Raw genomic sequence first — 14,676 nt, forward strand, 5'->3', positions numbered from 1 at the left:
TGTCGACCTGAGGTTTGATTTATCAGAACACAAAATCCTGAAGTTAGCTATGCCATCAATCATTTTATTTCGGTTTCCCGTGCAGCTGCAACAATTACTTGAACCAATTCTTTGAACAAAAACGATGGAAATACTTTAAACAATAATATTAACTGAAACCTTTATATAAATGTACAAAGCATATAAAATGTAATCCGTCATAAAATTAAAAAAAAGAGCACACACACACACACACACACACACACATTCTAAATGAGGAAACACTAGATATACTCTGGTAGGGTCTAGTTATCTACTGTAAACATCCTCCTTGTCCAAATCCATGTGTGTATGTGTGTGTGTACATGTCTGTGTTTCATGCGCATCTGTTTCTGTATGCATACATGGGTTGGACTGTATGGTCATGGAGGTTTGTTTGAGTGTGTCTGTAAACTCACACATCCTGAGTGGAAGACAGGCTGACGTGGTAACTGATGACGGCCTCGGGTAGAAGTTGCCCCAAAACACAGATCTAGGGCTAGATTCTTTCAGATCAGCGCTTGCTGATACCAGCATTGAGGTCAGAGGAGGAACTGCATTAGAGGTGTCAAATCAACAGGCACTCCTGGCGTTATACCTAAAGCGGACATTGCCATTGGCTGCATGGAGTCGCATTAACAGAAATCTCATGCAGCCCTGTTTACAAGTTAGAATACTGGAATGTGAGATGTAATCTACACCTCGATTAGGCTGATAGAAATCCACATTATTTTGTTTAATGAATTTCAGCGTCATTATTTCTATATAGCCTACACATTCTCGGTCTGAACTTCTAACACAAGTGGGACGGTGTGGCTTCATGAGATCACCAGAGCAGCTGCTCACTGATTTGACAGCTCCAACCCAGTTACATCTCCGACACTCCAAAACATCAGCTACGCGGGTGTCGTCTATCGCTGGTTAATGCTTGATCTGATTGAATCTCGGCCCTAGTATCAGTGCAACCTTAACCTTGCCAAACCCTGACCTTAACCAATAGGGGAACAAACAAAAAACCTATACCCAAGGTCAACTTCTACCCTCTCCTCAACTGTCATTGATGGGTGGGGGTGGGGCCTGAGACTGGGGGCGGGGATCAGGGCTGATCAGCCTATCCAGCTCATCGACCTGCGGGTTGGGTATGGCTGCGGGTCGTGTTGACTCCCCCAGAGAGGTGATGAGGTTGGGGACACTCTTGCTCCGGACGCACTGGAAGTCCACGTGTCGACTCTTCCCTTCCTCCTTCTCCCAGGACAGCTGGATGAAGGGCCGCTGCACATAGTTATAGATGACCTCTGACCTCCCACCGGGACGGCGCTTCACCTTCTCCTTACAGGTAGGGTACCCTGGGATACATGAGGACCAGACACACATCATGTTCAGTATCTCTGTAGGGTTTGCGGATTTGAGAGAAGCAAAATGTAGCCTATGGCATTGGAAGACTTGGGGCTAGATTCAATAAGTATTCCGGAAGATTTGTGTTATAGCGCAATTTAAATGTAAATGTAATTTTCGATTGAGACGACATATCCCACTGGGCACAGACGTCAGTTCAACGTCTAGTTTTGATTTAAATACGGTTGAGTTGTCAACTAACGTGAATTCAACGTGAAATCAACAAACAATTTCACTATGTCATTGGATTTAGGTTAAAAGCTGGGTGAAAAAAAGTAGAAATGTCCTGACGTTGATGACTTTTTGCAAACCCAATCAGTTTTCCACACTGATTCAACATTATCACGTAACATATATTGTTTTATTGAAATAACGTGGAAACAGCTTTGATTCAACCAGTTTTTTTCCCAGTGGGATGCAGCTTGTAATACAAAGGCGGAACATAGTCTTTAAATTTCAATCTAGCTATAGACGGTTTGGTTGCTTAGATTGTTGACAACATGCAAACTATATCTGGTCTCCAATGTGTATTGAAAATACATTTTCACAATGAGCACTTGTTGCTTCTCAAATACATCGTTACAGTCGTTGGTTAGCTAGCTAGCAAATGTTTTGCCATATTAGCATTGACATAAAATCAGACAAAACACCTCAAAACAAGACATGATATCAATAACAAGATGAAACGTGCCACTTAAGATTCCCCTCAATGTTACTAGCTATCATGCCATCCAGAATCCCAACAAAACATGGACTCCGTCCCCATTAAAACACGTGCATCATTTTCATCTGCTAACCCATATATAGCATGGATCTTCCGCGATACGGATTGAATCTATGCCTTAGATTTATTATACCTATTTGTTTCTTTCAGATATTCAGACACCTAAGCAGAAGAGGCTGGGAGAAGAGGCTGAGGGCTAGCGGGTTGATTTGGGACATGGTAACGAACTCACCCTCAATGCCGATGCGAATGTTTTTCAGTCCTCTCTCCTTTAACAGTGCTTTGGCCACATCTCTGTTCTCTATGTACTTGAAGAAGCGGTAGAGCTTGGTGCTGTACAGAACTGGGCACATTGAAGAGAGAGAGAACAGGAATTAATATCGAACAAAGTGCTCACTCCAAATGATTCATAGTTATTTTCCAAAAAAGGTTGGGGCACTAGATTCTAAAATAAATCTCAAGTATAGAAAATGAAACAAACAGCACTGTCCGAAAGATACATGTCCATGATTTATTTTATTAATAATGTCTGATTCATTATAATTCAGGACTAGGTCTAGGTCACTAGGTCACTTACTCTGTGAGTACTCCTCTCCCATGGGTGGAGGGTTGTCATGGTCCCAATCCACTATGTCATCATCTGTGAGAACTACGATGTGACACTCCCTCTCCCCCTCCTGAGCACTGGACACCATCACCGGGACAACTAGCTCCTCTAGGAAGACATCAAACTGACGCTTTGCACCGTCGTTGGACAGCTCATGCAGCAATGCACCTGGGACAGGAACGAATGGTCACACCATTTGAACAATGACCTCTGATTTGACATCATAGTCTCTTGTACATGGCAACATGTATATTTCAATAGTACAAATTCAAGATGAAGAAGACTCAGCAATTAGGAAGAGGTTTTGAAAAGTGGTTTAACTTCATTCTGAAAACTGTGCATGCAACAATTGCAAAACAATAGTCAACGTTTCGGTTTTGAACAGGCCCCTGGTCAGACCCGGTGTGACTGTGCTACTCACTGAGGTCTCGGCACCTGACGGTACTGTAGTCAAAGTTAATACAGAGGTAGTCACACGCTTCTCTGAGCTCAGACACTGACACCCCCTCTGGACACTGCAGGATACCCCCTTTGTAAAAGTCCTGCGAGAGAGGGAGAGTGAATGAGAGAGAGAGAGTCAAGGGACAGAGAAGAAGAGGGGGGAGAGAGAAACACAGTAGGTTAGTTTAGGTAAGGGAAGATATAAGCAATTTCATAATTCAGGGGAACTATTTTGAGTGAAACACACCAGGACGACTTTGAATATGCTGGCTCCGATTCCCTCAGCGATCTCATACTCTCCCTTGGCGTTTGGCCGGGTGAAGTGACGGGCAGGACCAAACATCCTGAGAATTCAAATGTGTTATTTATTTATTTAATTATACTAAATGTCCTCACAATATGCATTTCTGAGTTTAGTGCATCTTGAAAGCCTTGTCTGTGTAGATGTCCAGTTACCATTCAAGTCTTATTTCCTTTCCTTAGTACAGTGTTGTCACACCCTGATCTGTTTCACCTGTCTTTGTGCTTGTCTCCACCCCCCCAACCCCCCTCCAGGTTTCGCCCATCTTCCTCATTATCCCCAGTGTATTTATACCTGTGTTCTCTGTTTGTCTGTTGCCAGTTAGTTTTGTTTCGTGAAACCTACCAGTGTTTGTTCCTCTGCTCCTGTCTGTTCTTGCTCCTGTTTTCTAGTCCTTCCGGGTTTTGACCGTTCTGCCTTCCCTGAACCTGAGCATGCCTGTCGTTCTGGACCTTGCCCCATTTCACTGGATTATTGACCCCTGCCTGCGCTGACCCTGAGACTGCCTGCTGTTCTGGACCTTTTGCAGCCTCTCTGGATTACTGACCTCTGCCTATCTTTGACCTGTCGTTTGCCTGCCCCTGTACTATCAATAAATGTTTGTTTCTTCAACACTGTCTGCATCTGGGTCACACCTGAAACATGATAAGTGTAACTTGTCAGAATCATAACAATGCCTGATAAGTGTATGCGAGAGAAGGTGTTAATGAGAGGAATATTCCTGGGTAATATTTGACTAATCTCAGATTATTAGCCAGATTAACCCAAATGGCCAATGGGTCAGAGTAAACATCACTCTCTGAGACTAGAAACAAACCACTCTGAAATGATTCCTGAGGGATTAGGGTTTTGTTAGTGTTTCTTCTTTATCTTTCCCTGGTCTAATAATAGGCTGTACTACTGTATTGGACACGGTGGTGATCCACGCTTGCCTGATGATTAACCTGGCCTGAGACTTTGGCTGATTTAGGTCAGTGGGCTAGCACAATCTTGTGAGAGTCTGTTACACTATAATAAAAGAGTCTAAATCTGACACACAGATTGTGATGCTTAGGGGTCTGGACCTTACCTCCCCAGCATGGTGTCAGGGTGGGCGGTGAATAGGGCGGGGTCCACCACAAAGTGAGTCCCGTCCACCATCAGGGTCACCCGCTCATGGGGGAGGCGAGACAGGGGAGACAGGTTCTTCTCACCCCTCCCCTCACGTTGGAAGTCTGGACGTGCTGCCATGTCAATGTCTGGGGGAGAACAAGTGCCATCACAGTTGACCTCATAGATTTACATTTGTGCCAGAGATATCCAACAAATATGCCAACTGACAAATGTGGCCAAAACCATCAGGCAGTGAGGACACTGGCCCTGACATGGCTTTATCCCCCATTACTCCAACACGGCCATATCAGGGTTAGACGGAAACAAAGGTGGGCTGGAGCAAAGACCTGCCCTACTGTACTATCGGTCTAGTTGACGGTAAGGGGTCAGACAACTAGTAGTATACAGGCCTTCATAAACCGGCCGTCCCACTGAGTCAGTGAGTCTATTAGCCTGGTGCCCTGGACCCATCTGCTACTGTCAGCCTCCTCACTAAGCCCCGAGAGGAGGAGGAGATTACTGCAGTAGTGTACCGTAGCTGCACAGTAACATGCAAGCTTTTCCAGCCTCACCACTTCTCCCAGTTATCTGGACTGGGATTGAGACAGACAGCAGCAGGAGGGGTCATGGGAATAACTGTAGAGTGATGAAGTCGACAACAGTGGCCACAATACTCGCTGTCTTACATACAGTATCTGCTTGGGTCTCTGACATTGAAGATTGTTTTGCTACTAACAAACCTGGGATTCATCTCCCACCAATAGGGCAGTGACATCCCTCCTGCACTTAAACTTGGTATTCAGCTGAGACAACAGAAATAAAGAATTATATACAGAAGTGTAATGTGAGAGGACAAAGAGTAGGTATTATTCCAGTGGAAGGAGAGAACTTATTATTTTTATTTAACCTTTATTTAACTAGGCAAGTCAGTTAAGAAGACATTCTTATTTAATGACGGCCTACCGGGGAACAGTGGGTTAACTGCCTTGTTCATGGGCAGAAAGACCGATTTTCACCTCCTTAGCTCAGGGATTCGATCCAGCAACCTTTCCGGTTGCTGGCCCAACGCTCTAACCACCTGCCGCCCAATTAGAACCTGTCTAATGAGAATGACCATTAGACAGGTCGTAAGCTATGTTAATTTAGCTTTTCAAAGTAAAATAGATTTAGTAAAAGGGCAATTAGTTAAAGGATAATTAATGCGTGGGTTATTCTACTGGTATAACACCTGAGTTGTAACAATGGTCTTCAACGGTGTGCAGTGCACAGCATTCCATTGTAGCCAACAGGTGGAAGACAGACAGGTTCTAATGTAACACAATGAGGAAAAGGGTTTGATGGGATGCGAATTCTAACAACTGTTGAGGAGAGCTGATAATATTAACACTGCACTGTAACATAACTGGTAGCCTAAGCCCAAAATCAAGATATATGGTAGGCTATCCCAACCCATACCGTATAGCCCCAACCCCATCAGCAATTCAGTATTTGTCTAGCTAATAAACAGCACTGACTATTTTATTCAGTCTGCGTCCAGGGTGTAGACAATTTTCACCGTATCCGTCCCTGCTGATTTGAGATTTGACAGCGCTACGAATTACGCTGCGCCACAAGTCTGGAGCTTACGTGCCCGTATCACGGTCTGCATACGTCATAACAGAAATACAGAGCTGTAATTATAAAATGCCATAATAACATTCAGATACAGTTGCAGACATATTACCAAAACATAAGCTATAGGCGACGGAGACCACCAGACAACGACTACCCACCACAGCCTTACCAGAACGTCTGAGTGAAAACGGCTGTTCTCTGTAACCGGTATGTCACGCGAACGATGGACCCGATGCCAAGTGCCAGAGCGCGGGGTGCAGGAATATGGGTTTACCGAAAGCGCCCCAGCCCATACGGTGACAGCGGATCAGTGCTCTCAAATCCAATTACTCCCGGTGTAGAGATCCAGAGACTCTCGTAAGAGAATTCCCAATCCGTTTGTTTCAACGCGCAGAATTGGTACTGTGTATCTCCCTTTCCTTAACTGACCCCTACCATATATCTCCAATAATTTGACAGGGGGGTGTGAACTATTTTCACTTCATAAAGTCATATTTATTGGTATGGTTTAGAGAAACATTATTGAAACAAATAAACAGAGAGAAAATAATAAAATGTCCCAAATAATGTTATCTGACCGTAAGGCGCTACAGAGGGTGGTGCCTACGGCCCAGCACATGACTGGGGCCAAGCTTCCTGCCATCCAGGACCTATATAATAGGCGGTGTCAGACAGAGGAAGGCCCATAAAAGTGTCAGAGTCTCCAGTCACCCATGTAATAGACTCTTTTCTCTGCTACTGCACGACAAGCGGTACCGGAGCACTAAGTCTAGGACCAAAATACTCCTTAACAGCTTCTACCCCCAAGCCATAAAACTGCTGAACAATTAATCAAATGGCCACCTGACTATTACATTTACCCCCCTCCATATATTTTGAACACTGCTGCTACTCGCTGTTTATTAGCTATGCAAAGTCACTTCACCTCTACCTACAAAAAATTACCTCAACTAACCTGAACCCCCCCACACTGACTCGGTATCGGTACCCCCTATACAGTGCCTTGCGAAAGTATTCGGCCCCCTTGAACTTTGCGACCTTTTGCCACATTTCAGGCTTCAAACATAAAGATATAAAACTGTATTTTTTTGTGAAGAATCAACAACAAGTGGGACACAATCATGAAGTGGAACGACATTTATTGGATATTTCAAACTTTTTTAACAAATCAAAAACTGAAAAATTGGGCGTGCAAAATTATTCAGCCCCTTACTTTCAGTGCAGCAAACTCTCTCCAGAAGTTCAGTGAGGATCTCTGAATGATCCAATGTTGACCTAAATGACTAATGATGATAAATACAATCCACCTGTGTGTAATCAAGTCTCCGTATAAATGCACCTGCACTGTGATAGTCTCAGAGGTCCGTTAAAAGCGCAGAGAGCATCATGAAGAACAAGGAACATACCATGCAGGTCGGAGACACTGTTGTGAAGAAGTTTAAAGCCAGATTTGGATACAAAAAGATTTCCCAAGCTTTAAACATCCCAAGGAGCACTGTGCAGGCGATAATATTGAAATGGAAGGAGTATCAGACCACTGCAAATCTACCAATACCTGGCCGTCCCTCTAAACTTTCAGCTCATACAAGGAGAAGACTGTTCAGAGATGCAGCCAAGAGGCCCATGATCACTCTGGATGAACTGCAGAGATCTACAGCTGAGGTGGGAGACTCTGTCCATAGGACAACAATCAGTCGTATATTGCACACATCTGGCCTTTATGGAAGAGTGGCAAGAAGAAAGCCATTTCTTAAAGATATCCATAAAAAGTGTTGTTTAAAGTTTGCCACAAGCCACCTGGGAGACACACCAAACATGTGGAAGAAGGTGCTCTGGTCAGATGAAACCAAAATTGAACTTTTTGGCAACAATGCAAAACGTTATGTTTGGCGTAAAAGCAACACAGCTCATCACCCTGAACACACCATCCCCACTGTCAAACATGGTGGTGGCAGCATCATGGTTTGGGCCTGCTTTTCTTCAGCAGGGACAGGGATGATGGTTAAAATTGATGGGAAGATGGATGGAGCCAAATACAGGACCATTCTGGAAGAAAACCTGATGGAGTCTGCAAAAGACCTGAGACTGGGACGAAGGTTTGTCTTCCAACAACACAATGATCCAAAACATAAAGCAAAATCTACAATGGAATGGTTCAAAAATAAACATATCCAGGTGTTAGAATTGCCAAGTCAAAGTCCAGACCTGAATCCAATCGAGAATCTGTGGAAAGAACTGAAAACTGCTGTTCACAAATGCTCTCCATCCAACCTCACTGAGCTCGAGCTGTTTTGCAAGGAGGAATGGGAAAAAATTTCAGTCTCTCGATGTGCAAAACTGATAGACATACCCCAAGCAACTTACAGCTGTAATCGCAGCAAAAGGTGGCGCTACAAAGTATTAACTTAAGGGGGCTGAATAATTTTGCACGCCCAATTTTTCAGTTTTTGATTTGTTAAAAATGTTTGAAATATCCAATAAATGTCGTTCCACTTCATGATTGTGTCCCACTTGTTGTTGATTCTTCACAAAAAAAATACAGTTTTATATCTTTATGTTTGAAGCCTGAAATGTGGCAAAAGGTCGCAAAGTTCAAGGGGGCCGAATACTTTCGCAAGGCACTGTATATAGCCTCGTTATGGTAAAAACATGATGGCAGTACAGTCATGACCCACCTTTTAGTAAAATCAAGTATAGGGAGTGGCGACCAGTCATTCAGGGCAGCTAATTTTTGCACAAAAAAAGGGGGGGGATTGCCTGTTTTGCATGTTATTTTGGCATTAATACGTGTCACATATCAGTTTGCAAACAATGTAAAAAAATATATATATAATTGAGTTAATAAAGCCGTATACAAACATGATCTCTTTTTTGTTTTCTTGAGTAATGCAGTTCCAAAATACAGGTGTTTCAGCCTAATTCAGTGCTTTCTGTGGTGGTGGGGCAAGCCAGCAGAAAATATGGAGCGCTGCGCTGTAAATCCAGCCTCTTTCTAGAGCTACGACCTAAAGATCAATGACATAATCATGATTCAACCTTGTTTTTTTCAGAGTTCCCAGTTGTTTTGAAAGCACCATAAATCCAAAGAATGCCAGACTTTGATGACAAAATTTGCCCACAAAGGACCACCGCACCATGTTCAAGTGAGCACAGCACAACAAGGTGAGTCCTGCTGTATGCTGCTGTAACAGTATAACTTTAGACCGTCCCCTCGCCCATACCCGGGTGCGAACCAGGGACCCTCTGCACACATCAACAACAGTCACCCACGAAGCATCGTTACACATCGCTCCACAAAAGCCGCGGCCCTTGCAGAGCAAGGGGAACCACTACTTCAAGGTCTCAGAGCAAGTGACGTCACCGATTGAAACGCTATTTTAGCGTGCATCACCGCTAACTAGCTAGCCGTTCACATCCGTTACACTCACCCCTTTTTGACCTCCTCCTTTTTCCGCAGCAACCAGTGATCCGGGTCACGGCACCAATGTAACAGTATAACTTTAGACCGTCCCCTCGCCCATACCCGGGCGCGAACCAGGGACCCTCTGCACACATCAACAACAGTCACCCACGAAGCATCGTTGCCCATCGCTCCACAAAAGCCGCAGCCCTTGCAGAGCAAGGGGAACCACTACTTCAAGGTCTCAGAGCAAGTGACATCACCAATTGAAACGCTATTTAGCGTGCATCACCGCTAACTAGCTAGCCGTTTCACATCCGTTACACTGCTGCATAAATTATGTAAAATACCAGGGAGATAAGTATACTGTAGCTAAGAAAGTAATACTAAGTGAATGTTGTGTAGTAAGGTGTTAGTAGCCCATGTACCTCACCCTAATAATTTGGTCTATTTACCCCTTTTAATTTCGCCAACTGTTCTGACATGGTGTACAGGGAGAACACTGTAAGAACGGCAGATGTTCTGAATTCTGTCGCTGTACATTTCAAAAGTGCTAAACAAATAGTTATATTGACTACGCCCTTCCTAACTCGCTCATTAATGTCTTAATCAAAATGACGGATTGCCTCTTATAGAGCATTGGGCTAGTAACCGAAAGGTTGCAAGTTCAAATCCCGAGCTGACCAGGTACAAATCTGCCGTTCTGCCCCTGAACAAGGCAGTTAACCCACTGTTCCTAGGCCGTCATTGAAAATAAGAATTTGTTCTTAACTGACTTGCCTAGTTAAATAAAGGTTGTTGTTTTTTAATCTGCTTGTCTTCCCCTTTGCCATAGTTTGTACATCTCAATTGTCATTAGAAACCACATTTGTTTAAGCAAGTCAGCCACATCAGCTAAATGAGGCTGAATTAACTGTTTTGCTGCCAGACAAGGCTCCGCTGATAGCCAGGTGTAGCAGTGGTAAAATGTTGGGACTGCTTGTTGGGACAGCTTTATGTAGGCCGTTTGTGGGCACCGTTTGTTACTGTTATAGTGCAATGAATGTATTGTTTAGTCTTGTGGATTTGCTAGCATATATCCTACTTGTATTGTTTTTTGCCCCATCAAGAGTTACATGCTAAAATCACCACTGAGTAGAGGCTACACATTATACACATTACACACCTTTACTTTGTTTAAAAGGCCTGTGGGAACACCAGATTTTATCATTCAAAACTTATTGAGATGCAAATGTTATTTTATCTTCTTTTTTGCCTTCATCACACTACAGCTATTTTATAGAGCTCCATTTTTTATGGAATGGTCTGCCTACCCATGTGTGAGACGCAGACTCGGTCTCAACCTTTAAGTCTCTATTGAAGACTCATCTCTTCAGTAGGTCCTATAATTGAGTGTAGTCTGGCCCAGGAGTGTGAAGGTGAACGAAAAGGCACCTTGCTGTCTTTGCCTGGCCGGTTCCCCTCTCTCCACTGGGATTCTCTGCCTCTAACCCTATTACAGAGGCTGAGTCACTGGCTTACTGGTGCTCTTCCATGCCGTCCCTAGGAGAGGTGCGTCACTTGAGTGGGTTGAGTCACTGACATGATCTTCCTGTCTGGGTTGGCGCCTCCCCTTGGGTTGTGCCGTGGCGGAGATCTTTGTGGGCTATACTCGGCCTTGTCTCAGGATGGTAAGTTGGTGGTTGAAGTGATCCTTCTAGTGGTGTGGTGGCTGTGCTTTGGCAAAGTGGGTGAGGTTATATCCTGCCTGTTTGGCACTGTCCGGGGGTTTCGATGGGGCCATAGTGTCTCCCGACCCCTCCTGTCTCAGCCTCCAGTATTTATGCTGCAGTAGTTTACGTGTCGGGGGGCTAGGATCAGTCTGATATATCTGGAGTATTTCTCCTGTCTTATCTGGTGTCCTGTGTGAATTTAAGTATGCTCTTTCAAATTCTCTCTTTCTCTCTTTCTTTCTCTCTTTCTCTCTCTCGGAGGACCTGAGCCCTAGGACCATGCCTCAGGACTACCTGGCCTGATGACTCCTTGCTGTCCCCAGTCCACCTGGCCGTGCTGCTGCTCCAGTTTCAACTGTTCTGCCTGCGGCTATGGAACCCAGACCTGTTCACCGGACATGCTACCTGTCCCAGACCTGCTGTTTTCAACTCTCTAGAGACAGGAGGAGAGGTAGAGATACTCTGAATGATCAGCTATGAACCTGACCTGTTGCACCCTCGACATCCACCGTGATTATTATTATTTGACCCTGCTGGTCATCTTTGAACATCTTGGCCATGTTCTGTTATAATCTCCACCCGGCACAGCCAGAAGAGGACTGGCCACCCCTCATAGCCTGGTTCCTCTCTAGGTTTCTTCCTAGGATCTGGCCTTTCTAGGGAGTTTTCCCTAGCCACCGTACTTCTACACCTGTATTGCTTGCTGTTTGAGGTTTTAGGCTGGGTTTCTGTACAGCACTTTGAGATATCAGCTGATGTAAGAAGTGCTTTATAAACACTTTTGATATGATTTGATTTGATGGTCAGTCTGGCGGGTAGCCTAGCGTTTGAGAGCGTTGGGCCAGTAACCGAAAGGTTGCTGTTTCGAATCCCAAAGGGAGCAAGGTGAAATAAATCTGCAATTCTGCCCTTGAGCAAGGCATTTAACCCCCAACAATGTTGATTGAGGCAGCCCACACACCTCTCTGATTCAGAGTGGTTGGGTTAAATGCCAAAGACACATTTCGGGTTGAATGCATTTAGTTGCGCAATTTACTAGGTATCCCCTCTCATCCATAGTTCTGTCTATGAATTTGAGAGTGGTTACATTTCTCCAGCCCCATCCCTCAGCCGTTTACCAAAACAGGGGTGAGGTAGCTGCTCTGTTATTGTTTGAGCTGAAGATAGTCACTTTAAATACTTAAACAACACTGAATTCAAAAATGTTGTACCAAATTGTTTTATTTCGTATTTATTTAGTTGGGGGGGGGGGGGGGGGGGCAGGTACGACAATTATCATTCTTTATAAGTAATCTAACATTTAATTTTCATAATAAAGGCTGTAGGTTTCAACCAAATCGCCCTACCTCAAAAAGAAAATAGACGAACAGACAAAATGCCATCTACAGGGAGGACTTTAAACCCTTAGTATACTATACCATAAGTTGTCCATATCTCATACACACAGCTCGCTAACCACAAATACAATCCCAACCATTGATCCTAACCTTATTCTTCATCCTAACCTCATCTTTAACCACATCCTCTTATCTGCACTTTAGTCCATTCTACAGTAGCATGGCCAGCTGGTGACTACCCTACACCACAAGGCTTTTCTCCCATGTTACACTCCGTGCTGGAGATGATGTACATGTTTCAGATATGGGATTTTATAGCAAAAAAAGTACAGGCATTGTGAATCCGTGTTGATAATTGGAGATCTGTACAGAATGTGTGTATCTTGAACATGCCCGTTAGCTTTGTCAACACAGCTTACATCCTGAGATGGTCCTAATATGGACACCGTATACAGTGGGGCAAAAAAAGTATTTAGTCAGCCACCAATTGTGCAAGTTCTCCCACTTAAAAAGATGAGAGAGGCCTGTAATTTTCATCATAGGTACACTTCAACTATGACAGACAAAATGAGAAAAAAATTCCAGAAAATCACATTGTAGGATTTTTAATGAATATATTTGCAAATTATGGTGGAAAATAAGTATTTGGTCACCTACAAACAAGCACGATTTCTGGCTCTCACAGACCTGTAACTTCGTCTTTAAGAGGCTCCTCTGTCCTCCACTCGTTACCTGTATTAATGGCACCTGTTTGAACTTGTTATCAGTATAAAAGACACCTGTCCACAACCTCAAACAGTCACACTCCAAACTCCACTATGGCCAAGACCAAAGAGCTGTCAAAGAACACCAGAAACAAAATTGTAGACCTGCACCAGGCTGGGAAGACTGAATCTGCAATAGGTAAGCAGCTTGGTTTGAAGAAATCAACTGTGGGAGCAATTATTAGGAAATGGAAGACATACAAGACCACTGATAATCTCCCTCGATCTGGGGCTCCAAGCAAGATCTCACCCCGTGGGGTCATAATGATCATAAGAACGGTGAGCAAAAATCCCAGAACCACACGGGGAGGACCTAGTGAATGACCTGCAGAGAGCTGGGACCAAAGTAACAAAGCCTACCATCAGTAACACACTACGCCGCCAGGAACTCAAATCCTGCAGTGCCAGATGTGTCCCCCTGCTTAAGCCAGTACATGTCCAGGCCCATCTGAAGTTTGCTAGAGAGCGTTTGGATGATCCAGAAGAAGATTGGGAGATGTCATATGGTCAGATGAAACCAAAATAGAACTTTTTGGTGAAAACTCAACTCGTCGTGTTTGGAGGACAAAGAATGCTGAGTTGCATCCAAAGAAAACCATACCTACTGTGAAGCATGGGGGTGGAAACATCATGCTTTGGGGCTGTTTTTCTGCAAAGGAACCAGGACGACTGATCCGTGTAAAGGAAAGAATGAATGGGGCCATGTATCGTGAGATTTTGAGTGAAAACCTCCTTCCATCAGCAAGGGCATTGAGGATGAAACGTGGCTGGGTCTTTCAGCATGACAATGATCCCAAACACACTGCCCGGGCAACGAAGGAGTGGCTTCGTAAGAAGCATTTCAAGGTCCTGGAGTGGCCTAGCCAGTCTCCAAATCTCAACCCCATAGAAAATCTTTGGAGGGAGTTGAAAGTCTGTGTTGCCCAGCAACAGCCCCAAAACATCACTGCTCTAGAGGAGATCTGCATGGAGGAATGGGCCAAAATACCAGCAACAGTGTGCAAAAACCTTGTGAAGACTTACAGAAAACATTTGACCTCTGTCATTGCCAACAAAGGGTATATAACAAAGTATTTAGATAAACTTTTGTTATTGACCAAATACTTATTTTCCACCATAATTTGCAAATAAATTCATAAAAAATCCTACAATGTGATTTTCTGGATTTTTTTTTTTTCTCATTTTGTCTGTCATAGTTGAAGTGTGCCTATGATGAAAATTACAGACCTCTCTCATCTTTTTAAGTGGGAGAACTTGCACAATTGGTGGCT

The 14,676-nt window shown here is 44.0% G+C and overlaps 1 protein-coding gene across 1 annotated transcript; it reads right to left on the minus strand.

The window, feature by feature from the left end:
* Positions 1-148: 148 nt before the first annotated feature.
* Positions 149-6,821, minus strand: kctd20 (potassium channel tetramerization domain containing 20). Its single transcript, XM_020495784.2, has 7 exons — positions 6,362-6,821; positions 4,556-4,724; positions 3,433-3,529; positions 3,166-3,286; positions 2,715-2,912; positions 2,370-2,480; positions 149-1,364 (listed from the first exon to the last, which is right to left on the minus strand). The coding sequence occupies exons 2-7, from the start codon at positions 4,714-4,716 to the stop codon at positions 1,066-1,068; spliced, it is 987 nt and encodes a 328-aa protein (XP_020351373.1). The 5' UTR covers positions 4,717-4,724; positions 6,362-6,821; the 3' UTR covers positions 149-1,065.
* Positions 6,822-14,676: the final 7,855 nt, after the last annotated feature.

This window comes from Oncorhynchus kisutch, linkage group LG1 (assembly GCF_002021735.2).
Source record: "Oncorhynchus kisutch isolate 150728-3 linkage group LG1, Okis_V2, whole genome shotgun sequence".
In the NCBI taxonomy this organism is placed as follows: Eukaryota; Metazoa; Chordata; class Actinopteri; order Salmoniformes; family Salmonidae; genus Oncorhynchus; species Oncorhynchus kisutch.